This window comes from Salvia hispanica, chromosome 3 (genome assembly GCF_023119035.1).
Source record: "Salvia hispanica cultivar TCC Black 2014 chromosome 3, UniMelb_Shisp_WGS_1.0, whole genome shotgun sequence".
NCBI classification, from domain to species: domain Eukaryota; kingdom Viridiplantae; phylum Streptophyta; class Magnoliopsida; order Lamiales; family Lamiaceae; genus Salvia; species Salvia hispanica.
This window is the reverse complement of record NC_062967.1, coordinates 25,072,557-25,095,375: the sequence shown is the minus strand read 5'-3', so window position 1 is coordinate 25,095,375 and position 22,819 is coordinate 25,072,557. Positions and strand designations below refer to the sequence as shown.

Below are 22,819 nucleotides of genomic sequence, written 5' to 3'. Positions count from 1 at the left end.
TCGCCGGATTTTCGCCGTCGCCAGTGGGAGTGCTCTTAACACATAAGATAAAATTTTATAAAATCACATATCACTTAAGGAAATGAGTCATCTTTTTTAAGACGGAAGGAGTAGTAATAAATATTTTAAAGGTTGGAAAAATAATTTACTCCCTATTCCCTCTATCCATGAATAGGAGTCTCGTTATCATTTAAAACTAGTACATACAATTGAGACATTTATTCCATTAACTTTTTTTCTATTTATTTTTCCTAATATTCTTAAAACTCTGTGACGGAAAGAAATGACACTTTATACGAAGACGGAGAGAGTATTTATTCAGTGGAGTTGTGAATAAAACTACTCTAGAAAGAGTTGCCGTCCCCTTGCTTTCTTTTATTTCATTAAACTATAGCATTAAATAGCTCTTGACAATTAATTTCCATTTTCCAACACAATTAAATTCATTAATCTTCTTGTTGATGTAGATTAAAATCCTATATTTCCCACTTGGTAAAACCAAGCTTTTCTTCTGCCAATGCTCTTACTCTAAAATTATTGCTCCACCTAAGAGATTCATTTATGAATTCGTTTATATAATTAAATGGAGTACTAATATAAATATAAAGAAAGTATAGTAAGAATGATGAGTAAATAATTGTGAATATTCCTGAAAATCGGCAATTCCACGCTTTCCCTCTGCGCCATTTTCCGGCATATTCACACCGCCGCCATGAAGGATGAGGAAGAAGACACCATTAAATCAGCCGTCACCGACATCCAGCAGCAGCTCCACTCCCTCTTGGACTCCATTTCCGGCGTCCAAATCCTCAAGGGCAAATGGTCGCTCATAACCACCAAGCTCACATCTTTACACCACCGCCTCTCCGACCTCAACAACAACAACCCGCTCTCCTCAGACCTCCTCCGCTCCATCTCCGCCACGTGCTCTTCCGCCGCCTCCCTCTCCTCACTCTGCCACTCCCCCACTCCCGCCGCCGGCAAGCTCAAAACCCAAAACGACGTCGATTCCTTGTCCGCCAAGCTCGATGCCCACACCAACGATCTCCAAGTAATCATCAACAGCGGCTTGCTCGCTCTTTCGTCCTCCGCCAGGAGAGAATCCGTCCGGGCCGAAATCGGGTACTTGATGACCCGGCTGCAGATCGGTTCCGCCCAATCGAAAAGCTCCGCCCTAGAATCGCTGATTGGTTTGTTACAGGAAGACGCTAAGAATTTGTTGATTGCGGTGGCGCAGGGGATAATTCCGGTGCTCGTGCGCCTTCTCGATTGCAGCACTTCCTCCGAATTGAAGGAGAAATCAGTGAGCGCGATCGCCAGAATCTCGACGGAGGATTCGAGCAAGCACGATTTACTGGCTGAGGGTTTGGTATTGCTGAACAATTTGATGCGAGTGCTCGAATCCGGGAGCGTATACGCCAAGGAGAAGTCGTGCATCGCGCTTAGGGTTTTGAGCAATTCAAAGGAAAACGCCAGGGCGATTGGATCGAGAGGGGGAATTTCTTCGCTGTTGGAAATCTGTCGAGAAGGAACCCCCAATTCGCAGGCACTGGCGGCTAGAGTTCTGCGGAATCTAGCCGTTTTCGAGGATGTGAGGGAGAATTTCATCGAGGAAAACAGTGTATTGATGTTGCTGGCATTGTGCAATTCAGGTACAGCATTGGCACAGGAGAATGCGGTTGGGTGCTTGTGCAATTTGGTGGCTGGAGACGATGATTTGAAGCTGCTCGTTGCACGGGAAGGTGGAATTCAAACGCTGAAAGATATCTGGAACTCTGCCCCTTCTGCTCAAAGTCTGGAGGTAGTTGTGGAGATGGTGAGAGCAATGGCTTCGTGTCCAAACATCGCTGAGTTTCTCGTTGCAGATGGCTTTCTCAGCCACTTAGTTGGTGTATTGAGCTGTGGCATTTTAGGGGTTAGAATCGCAGCTGCGAAAGCTCTCTCTCATTTGGCTTACAATACCAAAACAAGGAAGGAATTGGGGGAAATGGGGTGCATTCCTCACCTCGTGAGCATGTTGGATGGTAAGGCAGTCGAGGAGAGGGAGGCCGCTGCTGAATTGTTGTCGAATCTCATGAGTTATGTTGGAAATAGGAGAATTTTCAGCAAGGAAGAGAGGGGTATTATCTCTGCAGTTCAGCTATTGAATCCTTCACTAAACACCTTGGATAAGAAGCATGTCATGTCGATATTAGGATCGCTGCTGTATAGCAAGAAATGCCAGAAGCAGATAGTGGCGGCAGGCGCCTCTGCTCACTTGCAGAAGCTCGTGGAGGCGGATATCGAGGGTGCTAAGAAGCTCCTCGACAGCCTTGGACGTGGGAAGCTGTGGCGAGTCTTCACCCGCTCTTGAGGTGAAAATGTGTGTCTCAATCTCTTTGTAAAATAGTACTAATTTATTTGTTTGATTTGGTCTGTATTTTTTGGTTCTGTTTTGTTAGTTTTCTTACACATTGTTCATTAACTGTTGTTGAAGTTTGTTGTAGGAAAGTAAAAAATTGTGGTTAGCTGATGAAAGTTTGTGGTGCTTGTATAACTAACATGATTAGTTGTTTGTATTCATCACAATAAACTCAATTGAGCTTATTAGTTCTGCAATCCCTTTGCCATTCGAGCTCGTCCTCTTCGTTGATCCAACGATTCGTTTAACTCAGGCTGCATCTGTGCAGTTTGGAAGTCCCATCATGCTATGCTATTTTATGATATGTATGCTTCAACTTATGACTGCTGAAGCATTAGTTTATCAATGGATTTTGTAAAAGAAACTAGATATGTGATGTTATGGCACTGACAATCTTATTGAGGTTAGTTGTGTGATGTGGACTTTGGATTTTATATTTAGCTAGAAATAATTATACGATGATTGCTCAGCTACTGAGATTTTACTATAGGTGGTATTATATTAGTTACAATCGGTAATAATTTAATGCCAGTTTGTGGTTGATTGTCTGGTTGAGAAGGTGTAGAGGTATCTATCTCTCTTCATCAGCTGCATGTGCAATCAAGGCATCTCTTTAGGTGGTCCAAGTTTCCGATGGCTGCAGCGGCCAAGTTCATAATTTTTTTGAAATTGTTTGCATTTAGGTTTTAGAGTTTGGTAATTGCTAAAATGGAGTATTTTTATATTAGAAAATTGATAAAGATAATTTTAATGAAAAATATAGAGAAGAATATTAAAAAGATACTCCATCCGTCCTAAAATAAGAGTCACACTTTGTCATTTTGATCCGTCCCCACAATAGGAGTCACACGTTCCACTAACTCACTTCACTCACATTCTGTTATAAAACCAATATAAAAAAGTGAGTTTCATATTCCACTAACTTTTCCAATGCACTAGTCGTGCTCATAATAAGAGTAACTCTTATTGTGGAACGGAGGGAGTATTAAATAATGGGATACTGGATCTAATATCATGTAGTAACTTTTAAAAAGTTAGATTTCCATGAATTTTTAAATTGGCACGTAATATCACAAACTTTACCCGAATTCGTTATTTCCACCAGTTAATAAATTTTGGCTATATTAATGGATTTAATAACAATTTTGGAGGATGTGTTTCAACAAAAACTATCCTCAAAGATTGAAAAATTTGAAGTTGTTGTTGTCAATAAATTACGAAAAAGATCTGCATCATCACGGTATTATTTGCCAAAAATATTTTGCTGTTGGGAAATAATAAACTCAGGCAAAGTTTGTAATATTATTTGCCAATTTAAAAATTCGCGGGAAAAATCTAATCTTTTGAAAATTTCATGATATTAGAGGCCAATATCCCTAAATGGCATGGAGTAATTGGTATTGCATCATTTGATTGCTAAAATTAATTTGGTGAAGTGATAATATATTAAGAATTGCACCATTTAAAAAGTATGGACGCGGTGTGGTGCGGTCAATATGAGATGGCAAGAATTGCATAACCTATCATTTAAGAATCATAGAGCTGTCTTTCTTAGTTTTGTAATTTGTAGTACATGTTATTAAGACTTTATTATCATAATAAATTAATAATATGTGTACAATAATCCCTGAGTCCACCGAAAATAACAGACCAATTGTGGAATAGTACTATATGTATTTTAGTGAAAAAGAGAAAAATATGAGTAAAACATGAGATATAGAAGAAAATGTGGGTAAAATATGAGATACTAGTTTATATTTATTAAATAAGACTATTTTATTTGGACATTTTAAAATGATAAAATAAGATTATTTTTTGTGAAGGAGTAGTATTTATTACAGTATTATGGTAAATCTATGCCACAACCACTCTGTTCAGATATTAGTAATTCAGTTCCTTAACCATCCACACCAATCATCATTCATTTGAATCATTTCCCAACAAATCTATTTCGTTCTTTTCTACATTCTACTATCCCGGGGGGGACAAATTTAGACAATGTATTGTGATGGATGTAGAATTGCACAAATAGTAAGGAGTTAGGACTTAGGACCATACATGCATGAACTTGAATCCAATAGAATACTATTAATCGGTCCTAATGGGGAAAAATAATTCCTTCATTTTTGTTTGTAATTTAAGTTTCTGACAGCCCACATATTACTTTAAAGTTATGGGCTGTTGCACTATTGTTAGTAGCCCATACTAATTTCTAATTTCTATTAGTACATTGTTTTTCTTATACGAATATTATTTAAATTGTGAAATGGACATTGTGGTTTCAAAATTTTCAGCTTGTACTAAAGTGCTGTGGTGCAAGTTAGTTATGTTTTTGAACTTAATTTTAAAGATTTTTATTGAAATTCCCATTTCTACATGATACGAACATCTCCAAGTTGAGTATGTACTTTGATGATAAACTAGATAATTTTGTATCTAACCTAACCGTACAAATTTAATTTGTGTCTTATGAACCATTCATACACTGATCAATTCTATGGCAAATAATTCATTCTCATGTTTCTTCAGAGTCAAAACAAACACTACTTAGCATTAACATAACAAACTACATATACTTCATATCTTAATAAGTACTCCTAGGACCTAGTAGTATAATATATGTTGAAATCATCTCCTAAATAAACTTAAATTTGCAAATACATACATACATACATAGGTTCAATCAAACGACGATATGGCGAGCCTTGTTGGCAGAGAGGACAGTGAGAATGAGGTACACAACAAGAGCCAAATACGAAATGGACGAAGCAGCAGTAGCCTTGTGGCAGAATTTTCCAAAGTAGCCGCAGATCGCCACCCATCCAGCGTGGCTGTTGCCGTACTTCCCCACGTACCCCACCGCAGTCGCTGCCGCGCACGCCGCCATCAGCAGCATCGTCACCATCTGCGCCACCAAATTAAAAATTAAACCTGATTTATCACTAAAAGTAATCCAACATTACCAAATCATGCAGGAAAATGTAGAAGTGGTAAGCCGGATCCACGGCCTTGTTGCCGATGTAGGCGAAGAACAGCGACAGGATCGTCAGGGCGCACACGATGAGATTCGTGTACGCGAAAAACCTGAGAAACGCTTGTTATCAATTGTTGATTAAATGGAAATGATGTCTTACTTTTTTTTTAATTAATGGTTAAATGAACATAAATTTAAAGGTCGCGCCATGGAGGACTCGAACCTGAGACCTTTGGCCTTATTAGGCATTATCAACCTCTCTACTCTCTACTGCTCGGTCAACTCACACACAGAAAATGATGTCTTACTTGAAAGTGGGGGAGTAGGAGTAGCGGGCGTCGACTTGGATGCCGAAGACGACGGAGGATTGTTTGGCGGTGAGCATGATCCATGCGGCGGCGAGAGTGGCGGCGGCGGCGAAGAGCCTGAGGGAAATCTGGGAGAGGAAGAAGAGTTTGTGGGTTTTGAGGGGAGGGATGGGGAGGGATTTTTCTGGTGTAGTTGTTGCCATTATTCTGTTTCTTTTTCTTTTTTTTGTTTTGGTTTCTGTCGCTCAGCAGCAAGTTATTGAATGCAGAGGAGTGATGAGGGTGGGTAGTCAAGTTTATAGAGGAGAGGAGTTAAGATTTAAACGCAAACGTGGTAGACTAGTTGAATAAAGGTAGGTTCGGAATTTAATACCATTCATTAACTGTCGTGTAAACAAACTACTCATGTTAGTATACTAGATTAAAGGAAGATTATTATTCTATTGATTTTTTTAAGAAAAAGTAAAGATAAATGGAGTTTGTATGGTTATATTCATATATTGTTGCTACACGTCTATGGCTTTTATATATAATTTACAATTCTATTGCGATGGATTCGTAACTACTATGAATAACAACCTAGGACTTTTCTATATGTACATACACTCATGAAAGTATGCAATGTTCATTTTATAAAGATAATAATGTTACATATTTTTCAAAGATACTTGTTTGTTTTTGTGTAATTCTATCTAAATTTTTTCTATGACATTTGATAAAGCATCAAAATTAAATTAAGTACTAGTATTTAAAGGATGAAATTACCAAAACTAAAAAATGTCCAATTATCATGATTATATGATGGACTTGGTCAATGTTCCTTGCAATTCACCATGAGTACAAACAAAATTTATTATTGAAAAATGAAGATTGTAACTTTGGCATATCCCAAAGCCCTTGACATTTAAGCTAATTTGGCGTGATTCATATTCCAAGTAAAAATGTAAAATTAAAAAAATTATTATTAAGAATAAAAATATTATATATAAGTTTAGAGTATTTTTTCGAGATGAAATGTGCAACCTTCTTTTTATATAAAAAAAAAACTATAGTAAAAGATGTTGCGGACTTCTCCATCCATTCCAAAACTAATGTTAATAGGAGAGTGGCGTCCAAGAATATATGAATTAACCAAGAAAATCAACAGCACTAAGCCATTAACAACTTAATATGAATTAATGTTGGAGGTAAAATGATTAGATCAATATGGATGTTTGTATATAAGCTCAAACATTTTTTAAACATAGTATATGAGGAATATCCCTCATTCAAGTGTTTGCCTAAACATATTTGATAGTACATGGGTATCTTAATACTTAAGCACCCAGTGTCATATATAATTTAATTAAAGTAATGATCATAAAATAATAAGTGAAGTAATGATCATAAAATAATAAGTGCTTACTTAAGTGTAGCCATTGGACATGTATGCACTATACCAGTAGTCATAATTACACAAAAATATGTCCATGGTTTGGTGTTTTGAAGCGACAAATTAAATCAAGTAAAAGCATATTAAAATACTTAAGGGTGTGTTTGGGAACATGGAATTGGAGCTATGGAATTGGAATTGGAGTCTCCAATTCCAATTCCATTGTTTGGTAACACAAAAAGTTATAGAATTAGAATTGAATTATAATTCCAAAATTTTCAATTCTATAATTTCAATTCTACACCTCAATAAAAGAATTCGAATTCTAAAATCTCAATTTCCGGGTCAAACTTAAAAAACACGCGGATCTAATTCGGGTCAAAATAAAAAACCGGGTCATAATTTTTTCCCCCACTCTCTCCGCCTCTTCTTCTCTCTCGCGACTCTTCCCTTCTCTCTCGACTCTTCCCTTCTCTGCAGATCTGCCTCCATCGTTGCTCTATCGCTGTTCACAAGAATTATTCCCAATCAAAAGTTCAGATTCATGGTGCGTATTTTCTCGTTTTTGCATTTGAATTTGCGAATTTGTATTTACTGTTAAATCTCAAAAAAAAAATTTAATCTTCCAAAAAAATTTCAGATCTCGATTGTACGTTTTGGATTTTATCTTAGCCGACGTTTTTGGGTTTTGGGTTTCTATCTGGGTTAATTTTTTCAGATCTCAATTGTAGTTGTTAGCTATGGTTAATTTTTTGGCTTTTGGGTTGTTTCGACTCTCGTGTGCTAATTGTGGTAAGGTGAGTCTCATAAGGAGTGAAAATTCAGGTTCGATGTCTTCGATGTCAGAGACCTACTCTCAGCAACTACAACTTTGATAAAATTGTAGAAGCAGAAGCAGAAATCCGCTCTCAGAGAAGCCTACAAGAACAAAAAGTATCTGTCTCTCGATCTTCGCCCTAAGAAGACTCGCGCTATCCGTCGCTGTTTAACCAAACACCAGGTATATCCCTTTTGCAACCTTTACCGTTTTAATTCTGTGATGAAAGTTTTGCCAAATTAAAAATGTAGTTGAATTGTAGGTCTTTCTTTATCTGGAGTTATTGGTTAACTTTGTATCTGTTTATACGTTTTTCTTTAGCAATATATATTTATGACTTACTTGGATTTTAGAATATGCAAGCATGGCTATAAGCTTTACTTGGATTTTATCTTTCTTCAGTAATGTGAATTGTAGTATATGTTTAGTTTACTAGTTACAAATTGGATTATTACCCTTGCAATCGTTTTGATCAAACAGTGACATTATCTTGTCTAGGTTTAGTTTGATGTAACTCTACTGGATTGTATTCTGTATGTATTGGCTAATGATGTAATCCTCACAAGAAGTCATTTTCTTCTCTCGGTTGCTATGGTACTATTACTTCAATTTATATCTACTATGTGGCCTATTACTTTACAATGAGAAAATCCAGGAATTGTAAATCATACTCCATATTATACTGTGTTTCTCATGTGTGCACATTAAGAACAACAACAGGATTTAGTTGACGTTGTTTGATTCGGATAAAATATGCTAAAGTTTTCTATTTCTTGCTCGTGTAATGCTGATGAGTTTTGGAGAAATTGGAACTGCTGTGTGATTTTTTTCTACTTCTTTTTTTATGAAATTGGTAAAGAATGCATTTTTTTGAAGTTATTGAATGTTATCTTGAGAATTTTATAATGAACTGGGGTCTGGAAATGGATAAAGGGACTGTAGATTGTTATCTCGAGAATTTCAAGATTGGCTTATTTTGGAATTTTAGCTCTTTCTTTAAGTTGTGGAATCGGTTTTATCATTGGGAAGAAGAGTTATCGTGGCCCATTTTCCTTAATTTATTGCTTTTCCTTGCTAATCTGTTGATTTATTTGCTTCTTTTTTTAAAATTGAGGTGGGATTCTGGCTGTCCACACAGGCAGCAGTTTCACATATAAAAGGGGGCTAGCATTATATGTTGCTTTTCAATTGTTTTATTTTCGAAATTTGTTTATAATGAAGCTATATAAGTTTTTAATGGAAGTTGTATGCTTGATCAAGTGTTTAAAGTTACATCTGCTGCCATATACCTCATATTTCTCATTTTTCCTCAATTTTTTTGTCATGGTTGTTGTTTATATTATGGTTAGAATGTGATAATGTTATAGCTTATAAGTTTTCACTATCTTTTAACTTTAGTACATGGATATTCAAGAGTATGACTCCGGTGATGGAAGTGACGATGAGAGTTCTTCGACTAAGGTGTTCACTATTCTTCAAGTTGTGAAATTTGCTACATTAGTCTTTCAATGGCATGAACAACACATGGTGAAAGAGCCCAGCCTTGACTTTTCCATAGCACGCGAGTTATATGTAAGACGGCTCTATTATGGAAGTGACAGAACTTGTAAGGAACAACTTAGATTGACTAGGCATTGCTTTACTGTGCTATGTTTTAAGCTAAAAGAGATAGGTTTGAAAACCACAAGAAATATCACGGTTGAAGAAGTAGTAGCCATGTTTCTATATGTCATCTCTTTTAATTTAACAAACCGTAAAGTCGGCTTTGATTTCATTAGATCCGGAGAGACTGTTAGTAGATACTTCCATATAGTATTAAATACTATACTAAAATTAGGAAGTCATTATGTTGTCCAACGAGAAACAGTCATGGATGGCTTCGAAGATGAAAAATGGGATTGGTTTGAAGTAAGTATTTTTCTATTTGTTTATTTTTTTGTAAATCTATCTAAATTATACTAATTAATTAGTACTTTCGTGATGTAGAACTGTCTCGGGGCACTTGATGGAACACACGTTGAAGTAAGTGTTCCATTGAATGATCAAGGAAGATACAGGAATAGAAAGGGTAGGATAACAACCAATGTTTTGGCTGTGTGTTCTCGTGATTTGAGCTTTACATACATTTTACCTGGATGGGAAGGATCTGCAGCAGATAGCAGAGTATTACGAGATGCACTTACTAGAAATTATCCATTCATAGTACCTAAAGGTATGTTCTAGTAAACAAGTTTCAATCTATTTTATATACCTAAAGGTATATAAAAAAAGTATAGATTTAAGTTAATGCATATATAGTATATTGTTCAAAATGAATGCAAAAGTAATTATCAAAAGATAATAAAAAATAATATATAGTATTTTGTTCAAAGTGAATGTTATTTTAAAAATAATCAAACTAATTCCAAATCTATGTTAATTTTTTAAGTTACCAAACAATGGATTTGGAATTATAATACAATTCTATATCAATTCTGTAATAATACCAAACAGGGGATTTGGAATTGAATTAGAATTCAATTCCATCCAATTCAATTCCATAGAATTCCAATTCCAATTCAATTCCAATTCCGTGTTCCAAACGCACCCTAATAGAATTTGGGCCGCGACATATTAAATGCATATAAATAATCATATACAAGTAATTTTCAAGGATTGCGGCTTTGATTGATTTTCGCACTATTAGTAATACTCCGAGTTAATTTTATGTATGTCTAATTTTGGAAACCATAATTAAAACAATTTATTAGTGTTGTTTGTGATAAAGCAAACTTTTACACTATCATTATCATTCATTCACTTATTTCAGCACTACACTCCAAGTTTGTGATAACATGACTAAAGCGTTTATGATGAGAAAAATTCTAGTTAAGGGGGGTGACGGTTTATAAAGCCCACGAGGCCGGCAATGAGTTGTGCTAACTATTAATTGTGTCTTGTATATAAATCAATATTTTCAAACAACTTAATTTGTAAGAGATTTTGTTTTAATTAATAAGTATGGTGTTCGAGATACCTTATTATGTGAGAGTGTATATATGTAGAGTGTAACTCAATCATTTTACATTGTGTAAAGTTCTCTAATATACATACCAATAAAAAAAATGTACTAGTAATAAAAAATAAGGCATCTCCCATCATTTTAGCTTTCATTTCATGTTGAAAAAAGGGCTGTACTTGATTCGATCGTTGAAATATTAAAGGATAGTTAAGCTTTAATTTCATGTTGATTGACGTATGATAATTCTATTCCGATCCCACTTCGACAAAAAAAATATCAATTGAAATTCCATTTCTTCCAATTAAAATTAGCTAGGCTCAAATGTAACCTATGTATTTTAATCATTTTGGAAATTTGATTTGGTGCTAAAAACGTAACAATTGATTAATTTAATTTTTTGGGGGTCAAGGTATGATAACCTAGCTCGAAGGGGCAACGCATGTTACGCTTACGCACATTTCTTCCAAAAATTACTATGACGTTTTTGCTCAATTTGTTTCCTTTAATTTCTTTTGTTCTGTAATTACTGATGGAAACCAAAGTAACTATAAATCCAATTACAAGAATGTATAGGAACCCTGATCATATATCTTAATTATATTACTCCATAAATAAAACGATTAGCTAAATTTTTAAAAAGAAAGATAATAGTAAACCCTAGTTATATTAAAATATTATCCCCTAATTAAGAAGTTGACTATACTAATTAAAAACTAAAAAGGTGAAATATTTTAAAGTGATCGAATTAAAAAAATACTTTGAATAAAGGTAACTCTTTCGCAACGAAAAAGTGGAAACAATTCTGTTGCCCTGAAAGTGGTCTAGTTAGTTTTGTTATTTGGTTATTGGGTAAATATTTGAAATTCCTTGTAATATACTCAGTATATTAATTTAGACTTAATTTATAATTATGTATGATAGTACAACTTAAATAAAGTAATTATCAGGAAGATATTTCTAATCACAGATCAATCATAATATACCTCACCTATGATAAATAATCAATAGAAATTTGCAGGCAAAAGAGCATAAATTTTGAAACATCTTTCTCAAGCTTTCAACCACTTTCTTTCACTTGGTTGGATGAAACAACCCATATTTAGCTCTGACACTTGGGGTAATAAAGTCTTATTTTTATGATACTTACCGTAATATTATTACTTATTTACAAGTACACTTTTTCGTATTTGTTTCAATCACATGTCGTGTCTCTGATTGTTACATACTGCTCGGGATAAATTAAATGATTTTTTGGTATGGACATTAATTCAAATTTCTATATTGTTCTTTATTCCTTTTACAAGTGTATCATTGCACATAACTATGGTTGATCATATTTTTTTATTTCAAATGTTTTTGTTTTTTAGAAGACTAGAATGAGAGATCTCAAGTTTAGGCGGTTTAGTGGATAATGGTTATTTGGTTGATAATTGTTGGTTACTTGTTTGTCGGATAATTTAATTGCAGTTTTATATTTGCTGACATTTATTTACACTTTTCAGCGGTTATACAGATTAAAATTATTTTTTTGTATAACTAAAACAAATTATTTAATTAAATTAAATTTGCATGGTTAAATTAAAACATATTTAAAGAAACAAAGAGGAAAATTAAAAATTGCATAATTTGATAAAGAGAAATAAGGAAATATTAGGAAAAATCAAACTCGTAAAGAAGAAAGAAATGGGACGATCGTATATATAATTGGTTTGAAAACGGAAATTTAAAGTGAAATGAAAATAAAAAAGAAAGATTTAAAGATCATTAATCTTCAATATCATCCATCTATAATGAACTTCAAAATTTTGATGGCCCAATGTTTTGTCCAAATTGTAACCCAATTGCAATCATCAAAGCCCGTTTCAATCTTAGTAAAATCGTAAGGATGAAAAATAACTATCCACACCTCATTGGGAATAAAGGTTACCATAAAAAATGATGACACCTTTAATTTTCTTTAAAACGGTAATTGTTGGCCACTCGTTGTCCACTCCATGGGTTCAGGAGACCTACGCATATGAAATGACGATCAATAGATAGGTCATTGTTTTTAGGCCTAAGACGATGATCATTTTCTTAATCGTTATTTCTGTGTATGTCTATTTGTATTTCTCTTCTTCTTCGCGCGTGTTTGGATTTTAAATCTGTTTTGCTTACGAACTTGTATAGAGACGAACTAAAACTTTTGTTAGGACCAAGTCACCTAATTCATAGTACTATCTACAAATTCAAACAAATAGTGAAAACCTACATTTCACGAGATAAAACACTTCAAAGCATAAAGGAACTAACAAACATTTGTTCGCTACAAAATCAACATAGTTAGAGCATTAAAAACATTGAAAAATAAGTTATCACCCCTCAACATCCAACAAGTTAAAAATGGGGCAATATTTTTTAGATGGTGGGAGTTGTTTTGATAATTAGTGATTACGAATTAATATGTTCATTAAAAGCTATGAGTATGCAGACAATTCACATAATTGACTTGGTCACTACCATTATTATGAGACGTCAAATTTTCAACTATCTTGACTACGATCCCTCACTTCCATGTAATATATTGTTTATTAATAGAAAGTCTATTTTGACGTGGAATTTCATGCTTTAAATATATTTTCACCTAATTTAAACTGGCATTACATCTATTAATGTTTTCTAGTTTCTACAGTCAATTAGTAATACTCATCCATCCATATACTTTTTCCATTTAATAAAAAATAGGCATTCACTTCATTTTGATTCGTCCTATAAAAATAATTAATTTTTATTTTTATTAAATTTTTTTCTTTTTAACGAGGTAAGTCTCATTCTTCACTAACATTATTTTGTTCCAGTTATTTTCTTTCTATATATCTATTTTTTTTCCTTTACTAATAGTATATTAAAACTCGTATCATCCCAAAATATCTATTTTTATGGGATGAATTGAAATATAATATTCTGGCCTTCCAATATTGAGACAAAATTCACAATTAAATGCTTCGTTTCTCCGGCGCATGGAAAAATCTTGACTATTTCATGTTTAAGTATCGCGTAAAATCAAATGCTATCCAGTGTCCACTTGTACTTCTCAATATTCTTTTGGGGCGACTTTTTTTTTAATTTATATCTTTCCAGTGTGTTCGTATTAATAGGTATGCTTAATTAATAAAATCTTGCCAAATGGAAATGTATAGTATACATGGCCAAGTGATTATAAGGTATAATATGATGTTTTAAGGAAACTTTTATAATTCCCATATTTAATATATACAACCATATGTACACACAATACGTCAAATTATTAATTATTGTTCATTTCTATTAAAAAAGTAGTCTGCCATTTAAATAAATATATTCTTCACTATATTTATAATTTATTAATTATATCTTTATATATATATATAATTTTTATCTTCATTATTTTATAATTATTTTTTACAGTTAAGTAACTATAAATTAAAGAGGACATATTTATGACTAGTAAAGTTTTATCTTCTTAGATTTATAGTTGATGTTTATTTAAATTCATATTGAAATTTGTTCATATATTGTCTATCGTATAAAATCCATCAGATCATTTATTATTATTAACTATCTTAATCAATATTTTAACTAAACATATAATCATTATATAGTTTATGGGTAATGGTAAAATAAAAAAAATAGAACTACGTTGTATAGTCATTCATACAGTATTAAACTTATTGTGTGCGATGCTAATATACTACTATAATTTATGTATATATCGATAAAAAAAAAAGGATAAAAATACCCATCGAATAAATAAATATAATTTATATATGTCAATATAAAAGAATAATAGTCTCGATTAAAATTTGGTGGTGCAATATGACAATCATTTTAGTACAATATGATAATCATTTTATATATGAGAATAATAAAACTTTGCTTAAAACATCATATTATGCCTTATAATCACTTGGCCATGTATACTACATATTTCCATTTGGCAAGATTTTATTAGTTAGGCATACCAAATAAGATTGCCATGTGGTGTGGATGGACTAGGGAATTTTTTCTCGTAGTTAATATTGGGACTAACTGATCTCTAGCAGGGTCGTTGAAGTCGTTCCACCCCTCCGGCGCGATGATATCCGACATCGTCGTGAAGGCGAAGACGACGGTGGAGAACGGGCGCCAGGCCCGGCCGAGCCAGATCCTGCCCGTGCCGCCGATGCTGCAGTTGACGAACGCAAAGCCGCTGTTTTCGTCCTTGGAGGCGCGGCCCTGCGCCGTCACGGCTCCGTTTATCCCTTTGGTGCCCTCCGCGACCGGGCTCGCTATCGAGACTAAGTGGCAGTTGTGATACATGGATTTGGCGTTGCCGAAGATGAAGTCGATCGAGCCTTGGACGTAGCAGTCTCGGAAGTAATGGCGGCCCCTGTCGTCGTGGAGCGTGTCCTGGGCTCCGAAGAACCCGCACCCCCAGAAGGCCGCTTGGTCTCCCGCGATTCTGATGGCCACTGCTTGCGCTCCGACCGCTCCTGGCTCGGGCATTGGAGCCGCGTTCTGAAGTTTTTTCAAAATAACGTCTTTTGATGATGCTCAAAACGATATTGTTTTATTAAAAATAAAAAAGAAAATGGAAGGAAAATAAATGAAAAGCTTATATTTAAAACATCGTTTTGTGCATACATGAAACAATTGAAAAAACTGAAACTTCGTTGATTTAATATTATTCACATGTTTAAATAAAACTAAATAGAATTTGATAAAATTTCGGATTCTTTTATGTACAGTTACCATGAAACTTATGTTTTTCGCGATAAAGTTGGGGGCGAAGATTTGAACAGAGCCACTGTAGAAGGTGCCATGTGCGGAGTTGGCAGTGTCGTTCCACACGATTGCGGTTGATGTATAGCCTTGCCCTTGAAATGTGATGTTAGGTTTTGTTTTTGGAATCGTTACTTTCTCACTGAATTTATTTGAAAAATAATTAATCAAAGACCATATCATGAAAAAAAAAAAGAAAAGAAATGGATTATTGATTTATAGGCTTACAAGTAAACCCCATTGTTAATCCAAATTATGTTCCTTTTGGGGCTCATGACACCAACCGCGTCCACAGCTGCTTGGACAGTGGTAAAATTGCAACATCCGTTACGATCCACGCAGAAAAACGACGTTGTGTTGGTGTCAGGAGGGGGGAAATCGGGTGGGAAATTGTCACATATGTTGGTCTTGTTGCCAGGCTTGTCTTCGTCTGTATGATGGTGGTGGCCGTGGCGATGGCTGTGCCTAATTAAAGAAGTGACGAGAAATGGAATGGAGCAAAGAGACGAAGGGACAAAATCGACAAGGTGCTTCGTGATGTTTGGAGTCAACAAATTTGTGGATGCTAAGGCTGCAATAAGGCCAAAGAGAATGGCTAGAGAATTGAGTTTATTAGGAGACATGATATCTTTGTTTTTGTAACAATTGGAGAGAATGTAATGCATGGTGATGTTATAAAAGAGAGTGATTATTAATATATGATTGAGTAGTGAATGAAAATAACACTTGAAGTGTAAGGGTGAATGTGATGGAATGTCTTTGAAGTCACATTGTCCCAACCCTAGCTCATGCTTTGGACAATTAATATGCACACAACCTACCATGCTTAAAAATGGATATTCAATTTTTTCAAATTTGAAGTATAATAGGACTATATATATGATACTACTAGCTAGCTATGTAATAAAAAGATCATTTAATTCGTTTTAGTTTGGATTTAGCTAGGAGTTTTTTCATTTGGAAAGGGAGATTAATTAATCAGTAGACCTCGCTTATAAAGTAAAGTTTGTACCACTAGATGTCACCTTTAAAGAGTATAGTTGTATTAAAAAACAGAATATTGACAACTCATTAAAGAATATATTAAATTGAAATTTTTGAGGGGATTACTTTGATTTGGTGCAATAGATGAACAGAGAAAAAGTTATCTCTTAAAGGAAATAGGCTTTTGTGAACTTTCCGAATCAACATCAAGTAAAGTTTGAAATATTATTTGACACATAAATTAAGATTGCGTAGTACTTAGCTCATAGGTTTTAAATCATTACAAAATGCTACTTTTTCAAAAAGTAGATAAATGTCTATTATTGCAATTAGTCTGTCTATATTGCAATGACAGACTAAAGTATGTACTAATAAATTCATAGAATGTTCTCACGATATGTGATATTCGATTATTTTGACTGTTAGCCAGTGCACTGGCTTGCGATTGCATACATCCAATAAATTGAAAGCTTTTCAGCTGCCTACAGTGAAAGTCCAAATTGTTTTGATACTGGAAAACGTGAGTTCTAGTCCAAAATTAATAAAATAGGAAATGACGGAAAAAAATGATTGAAATATTGTAAAAGATTCGCCTTGATAAAATAGGAAATGACGGAAAAAATGATTGAAATATTGTAAAGGATTTGCCTTGTTAGAAAGATCTAGAAGGAGTACTTGATAGAGACTTAGATAAATATATCAAAATGGGGAAGAAAAAACATGATTAATTTTTATAACGTAGGTTGTTGACATACTCACATATCTAACAAAACCCTACATCATCTATATGTCATTTATCTTATTCTAAATTCTCAATCATTTCTCGAACACCGGCATCATGAATTATTGATGGAGCTCATCGAGAAACATCAGGAATTTCATTTATGTAAGTCAGAAATTTTTAAATTATGTAAGTTAAGAATTTGTTTTATATGGAGTACTATAATTTAAGAATTTAAATTTATGAAGATTTTAACAATTTTATTTTTGAGTTTAAAATCATTAATATTATAATAAATATATAATTCAATTGAGACTAAAATAGGATTGCTCCCATTAAAGAAATTGGAACTGGATGATATCACAGCCAACATAATTTATTTGGAACTGAAATGAAACATATAATTAACGTAAGCTGAAATATACAATCAACCTAATCTGAAATAGTAGTATGTAATTAACATAAGCTAACTGTTATGTAATTTAGGAATTCGGTTTATTTAATTTAGAAATTCAAATTGTGAAATTTTAATTATTATAATACTGAGTTATAATTACTAATTAGTACTCGTAATTATCAAGATTTTAATAAATTAGGATTGAAATGAGACTACTCGCATCATAAAAATTGGTGCTTGATAACACATCAAATTCAATTTTGGGAGGTGTGTTTAAAGAGATAAAAAATATCAATTCTATTGGCGTGTTTTCCTTTCACACGATACCAAGAGGAGTTTTTAGTCAGATAATCTTTAATTTAAAATCACCTCAAAATCAATTTTTGTTCTAGAATACGTTATAGTTGAAAAAAAAAGAGTCTTAATTGATTTGGGATTTAAAGGAAGGACACCACTTGAATGCATTATTCTTAATAAATACAGAAATGTAAGTTAATATAGTTGAATCACAATCACGAAAAAAAAGTAAAGAATGAAAAGGACGAGGGAAATTGAAAAAGTCTACGAATTGGACTTTTTTATTTCATCTTTGAAAAATATTCATAACATCACTGTTCTAGGTATTTATTCTTATTATTCTTTTCACGAGAATTGAATCAGACTAGTTGAATTTTGTACAAGAGAGAAATATTCAGACTGTCCTGTAGTGTTGTTGTATTTAGAAAAACCAGAAAAAACAAAGAAGTTGGAGGTTTGGATTTATTTTTAAATATCTTAATTTTATACAATAAAACATTTTAATTTCCCTATTTAGAGTAAAAAATAAAATACTAGTCTACTTACGCCAGCAGCTTATATTTCCAAGCAGAAGAAAAAGGCCAAATTCTTTAATCATGCCTGATTTTGTTCAAATTAATTATTTATATTCTTTTTACCTGAATAACAAATTTACAGACAAGCATACACTCATTGAATTTGATTTTCTCCAATTCGAAAATCCGCAGCATTTCACGTTTTTTCTCATTGAAGAATTGGGCGATTATACTCTGATTTGAATCCTCCATTAAACCCGGGACCTCATTTTCTCCATCAGTTAATCACTCACACCAACTCGCTGACGAAGCAATAAATGCTCTGCTGCTCATTCCATCCAAAAAAGATCACTTCTTTTTCACAATTTTGAACACAAGCAATGGGAAGTTGACATTTCACAAACTGCTTGCTCGATTTCATGGGGTGTGTTCTTGGAAAAAGAGCCACTCGCCGGAATCGGGAAAAGTATCAACGGCGGAATGTGCCGGAATTCAGGCTGAGAATGGGCGCCGGAGCGGAAGCGTGGCCGCCGTGGCTCGTCGCCGTCGCCGGCGACGAGATCAAGGGGTGGGAGCCGCGGCGGGCTAACTCCTTCGAAAAACTTGCAAAGGTACTAACAAATTCCGCCAATTCACGGCGTTAATATGTTTCCATAGGTTTGTAAAGTCACCCTTTGTTGATTGTAAAGGTCCTACTTTTTTCATGCTTTCGCATTATGTACTACTTTCTATGCGTTAGGTACAAAAGTTCTAAGCATTCTCTTTCTTGTTTATGCAAGTGATATAAACTGATAATAACTGTATTAGAGTGTAGAGTAGTAATGTGATAATTTTTGAATAAAAAAATTCTGAATTTTTGGGAGGGGGGAATTAATGTTGCACAGATTGGGCAAGGGACGTATAGCAATGTGTATAAGGCTAGGGATTTGATGACGGGGAAGGTGGTGGCGTTGAAGAAGGTGAGGTTCGATAACTTTGAGCCGGAAGCTGTGAGGTTCATGGCAAGAGAGATACTTGTGTTGAGGCGACTAAATCATCCGAATGTGATCAAGCTCGAAGGCCTTGTTATTTCGCGGATGTCAAGCAGCCTCTACCTCGTGTTTGAGTACATGGAGCATGATCTTTCTGGCCTTGCTGCGCTTCAATCTTCCAACTTCACCGAGGCACAGGTAAGTAAGTACTACTATTAAAGAAGTAATAATCATATCGATTTTTTGGAGTGTTAAAGCTTTTGATATGATACACATGGTTCTTTCATTATTATTTTTCCTTGAATTATGCAAGTTTTTCACTTTTTTTCGATATATGGTAGCAACTGTTATCTTCTATTTGTTCGTTTTGGATGCCGGTAGTAGAATTAGCTTCTTCATCTTTGTACACAAACAACAAAGGTCCTTTATCAAGAAGTTTCTGATTGTTTTTTAAACAGTAGGTACAAGTAAACACCTTTTTCCTGCTTATTCACGGGTCTTTGGTAGTAGAATCTTTCGTTTCTTTCTTCTCTTAGGTGGGGGATGGGAGCTAATGTGCAATGAGGATGCATCAAACAATATTTTTTCCCCCTGCTTTCTGTTTTTATTGAGGAGTTTCTATGTATGTACTTATTGGTTCTGCAATTCTAAAGCTAGTTAGATGTCTTTGTTATATTAGAAATTTGGAGCTGATGGATCATCTGATTTCATCGTGCTCTATTCTCTTGCGCTGAGCAGAGTCGTGTAGTACTCATGTAGTAGTATCATAATAGTTACCTCATCATTCTCTTCTTGTCGTGCAGGTCAAATGCTATATGAAGCAATTGATGTCCGGTTTGGAGCACTGCCACAGCAATGGTGTCTTGCATCGTGATATCAAGTGCTCCAATCTGCTGATTGACAACGAAGGGATACTAAAAATAGCTGATTTTGGTCTTGCTTCTTTTTTCAATCCCGAAAGCAAGAAACCAATGACGAGCCGTGTGGTCACCCTCTGGTATCGCCCTCCTGAACTGTTGCTAGGGGCCACTTCCTATGGTGTCGGTGTCGATTTGTGGAGCGCTGGCTGTATTCTGGCAGAACTTCTCTCTGGAAAGCCAATACTGCGCGGACGAACAGAGGTATTTTATTTAGGTTTCTGTATCTCTCGCTTGGTTACTGATCCTACTTTCTTAACAATAAAGGGATAATTTTATAACCTCGAGTTATGGGATCTTTTGCGAATTAGGTCGAGCAGCTACACAAGATATTCAAGTTATGTGGTTCTCCTCCCGAAGAATTCTGGAAGAAATCAAAGTTGCCCAATGCGACTCTCTACAAACCCCAGCAGCCGTATAAATGTTGTATAAAGGAGACGTTTAAGGATTTTCCATCGTCGTCTCTTGCTCTAATAGGAACTCTTCTTTCAATCGACCCTCATGCACGAGGCACTGCTACTGCAGCATTGAATAGTAAGGTAAATAACCGTCTGTCCAATGCAAACACGTTGCATCAAAGTCGTTTCGTTGCTGACCATTTCGAGTGTTTTTGCCAGTTCTTTACAACTGAACCATATGCCTGTGAACCATCAAGTTTACCAAAATTTCCTCCCACCAAAGAAATGGATTTGAAATTGAGAGATGAAGCAGCCAAAAGGTGTGTTACTTTCTTCATTCTTCAATATAATTGTCAACAATTACAGTATTCTAAGTTGTTACACTAATTTTTTTTCACTATCTTTGCAGGCAACGTGGTTTAGGTAGAAAGTCACAAATGAACGATGGCCATAGACGAACTCGAGTGCACAACAAGGCCATCCGTGCAATTCCAGCTCCAGAAGCCAACGCGGAACTCCAAACAAATTTAAATGCATGCACCAGTTTCTTAACTTAATTTCATATACTATATTCTTGAGAATAAAAGGCGCGTTTTTGGGTAACGAAGCTTTTTTAATTAACGTGCAGAGGCTGAGAGTGATGTCGGACAGGAAAGGGAAGAGCAAGAGCGAGAAGTTCCCACCTCCACATCAAGATGGCGCAGTCGGCCACCCTATGTCATTCGCAGATGATGTTTCGGTCAATTCCTCGACTTTTGATACCAAGTCATTAACGAAGAGTGCATCTTCAAGGAGGAAGAGCGGTGAAGTAGAGCCTCACGGTGCTCCTTCTCGTCGCTTCATGAACGCATTCTATCCGTCCTCCGTTGCTCGTTCCATGGAGTTCAGGTTCGGCCGCAGATGAACAGCTTCGACACAGCTGTGATCATGTTTTCAAGAATCAACTCTGCTTATCAACTGTATTTATTGAGATTGTGGTGTATAAAACAAATCATAGAGAGATTGGGGTATGGTTATAAAGGACATATTTTTGTGTACAGTTTTAGGGATGGAAGTTGATAGAGAAGGATGATGAGAGGTGGGGATAAATGCAGCTCAAGTTTTATTAAGAAAAATAAGCAAATTTAGACAAGTTTGTTATTTATTTTTTTGTTTTTTGGTTACAAGAGGAGAGCCAAAGCTCTAGAGATACAAATGCTTAGGCAGCAACAGATCGAGAGACAGACTCACCTATCTTATCTAGCTGAAGTAGATGATCGATGCCTCCCGGAGGATCGTTTAGCAGTCGAAAGATCTCGTGCATCTTCAAACCCCAGTTCTCTATAAAGTCTGCCACCCGGTTTGCTTCGCGATAGGCATGCTTAACCTCTACATGCCACTCTTTATCAATCAAAGCCTAAATGTGTCTAACAATGCTATAGTTGCAGCCTTCATTTCTCCTTGAGTTAACCATGAGCACTACGGTGATATTGTCACATTCCACAACAACATTTTGAAGTTTGTACTTCCATGCAAGCTTTAAGCCATCGTATATAGCCCACAACTCGGCAATCAACACATAGCTTTCTCCAAGGCGTCGGGCATATCCCAAAAATCACTCTCCGTTTGAGTTCCTAATGACACCACCAGTAGATGCTTCTTTTGTCGAGGGTTTAACTGCACCATTGTTATTTCTAAGCCTTCGATATTATATTAATCTTTTGGAATCGGATATACCAGATTTCATTTTATAGAGAGCCCTTTCCATTTGCTAAATATACCAAAAACCAATATTTTTAGTTGTCACGTGAGTTTTTATCATTTCTGCCATAACACAAATAATTCCGTCTATGCTATAAGATATGTACTAATAAACGAACTATCACTAATGATTAACGAGTTAACGTACGTATATCACTAATGATTAACGAGTTAATGATGGAACATATCTATAAATTTAATTTAAAATAAAAAACATTATATAAAGG

The 22,819-nt window shown here is 34.8% G+C and overlaps 5 protein-coding genes across 5 annotated transcripts; 3 read left to right on the top strand and 2 right to left on the bottom strand.

The window, feature by feature from the left end:
- The first annotated feature begins 564 nt into the window (after positions 1 to 564).
- Positions 565 to 2,609, top strand: LOC125216196. Its single transcript, XM_048117853.1, has one exon. It carries the CDS (start codon positions 713 to 715, stop codon positions 2,351 to 2,353), a length of 1,641 nt encoding a protein of 546 aa, XP_047973810.1. The 5' UTR covers positions 565 to 712; the 3' UTR covers positions 2,354 to 2,609.
- Positions 2,610 to 4,894: 2,285 nt separating this feature from the next.
- On the bottom strand, positions 4,895 to 5,996 carry LOC125216594 (CASP-like protein 1F1). Its single transcript, XM_048118348.1, has 3 exons — positions 5,684 to 5,996; positions 5,365 to 5,485; positions 4,895 to 5,306 (listed from the first exon to the last, which is right to left on the bottom strand). The coding sequence occupies exons 1-3, from the start codon at positions 5,884 to 5,886 to the stop codon at positions 5,085 to 5,087; spliced, it is 546 nt and encodes a 181-aa protein (XP_047974305.1). The 5' UTR covers positions 5,887 to 5,996; the 3' UTR covers positions 4,895 to 5,084.
- Positions 5,997 to 7,852: 1,856 nt separating this feature from the next.
- LOC125209676 lies at positions 7,853 to 10,095 on the top strand. The gene is made up of 3 exons (XM_048109264.1): positions 7,853 to 8,055; positions 9,271 to 9,780; positions 9,859 to 10,095. Exons 2-3 carry the CDS (start codon positions 9,274 to 9,276, stop codon positions 10,093 to 10,095), a joined length of 744 nt encoding a protein of 247 aa, XP_047965221.1. The 5' UTR covers positions 7,853 to 8,055; positions 9,271 to 9,273.
- A 4,744-nt stretch (positions 10,096 to 14,839) lies between these two features.
- Positions 14,840 to 16,297, bottom strand: LOC125209675 (probable pectinesterase 8). Its single transcript, XM_048109263.1, has 3 exons — positions 15,881 to 16,297; positions 15,623 to 15,794; positions 14,840 to 15,388 (listed from the first exon to the last, which is right to left on the bottom strand). The coding sequence occupies exons 1-3, from the start codon at positions 16,273 to 16,275 to the stop codon at positions 14,840 to 14,842; spliced, it is 1,116 nt and encodes a 371-aa protein (XP_047965220.1). The 5' UTR covers positions 16,276 to 16,297.
- A 2,375-nt stretch (positions 16,298 to 18,672) lies between these two features.
- On the top strand, positions 18,673 to 21,984 carry LOC125216127 (probable serine/threonine-protein kinase At1g54610). Its single transcript, XM_048117754.1, has 7 exons — positions 18,673 to 19,177; positions 19,451 to 19,735; positions 20,341 to 20,658; positions 20,766 to 20,993; positions 21,072 to 21,172; positions 21,262 to 21,385; positions 21,481 to 21,984. Exons 1-7 carry the CDS (start codon positions 18,986 to 18,988, stop codon positions 21,754 to 21,756), a joined length of 1,524 nt encoding a protein of 507 aa, XP_047973711.1. The 5' UTR covers positions 18,673 to 18,985; the 3' UTR covers positions 21,757 to 21,984.
- Positions 21,985 to 22,819: the final 835 nt, after the last annotated feature.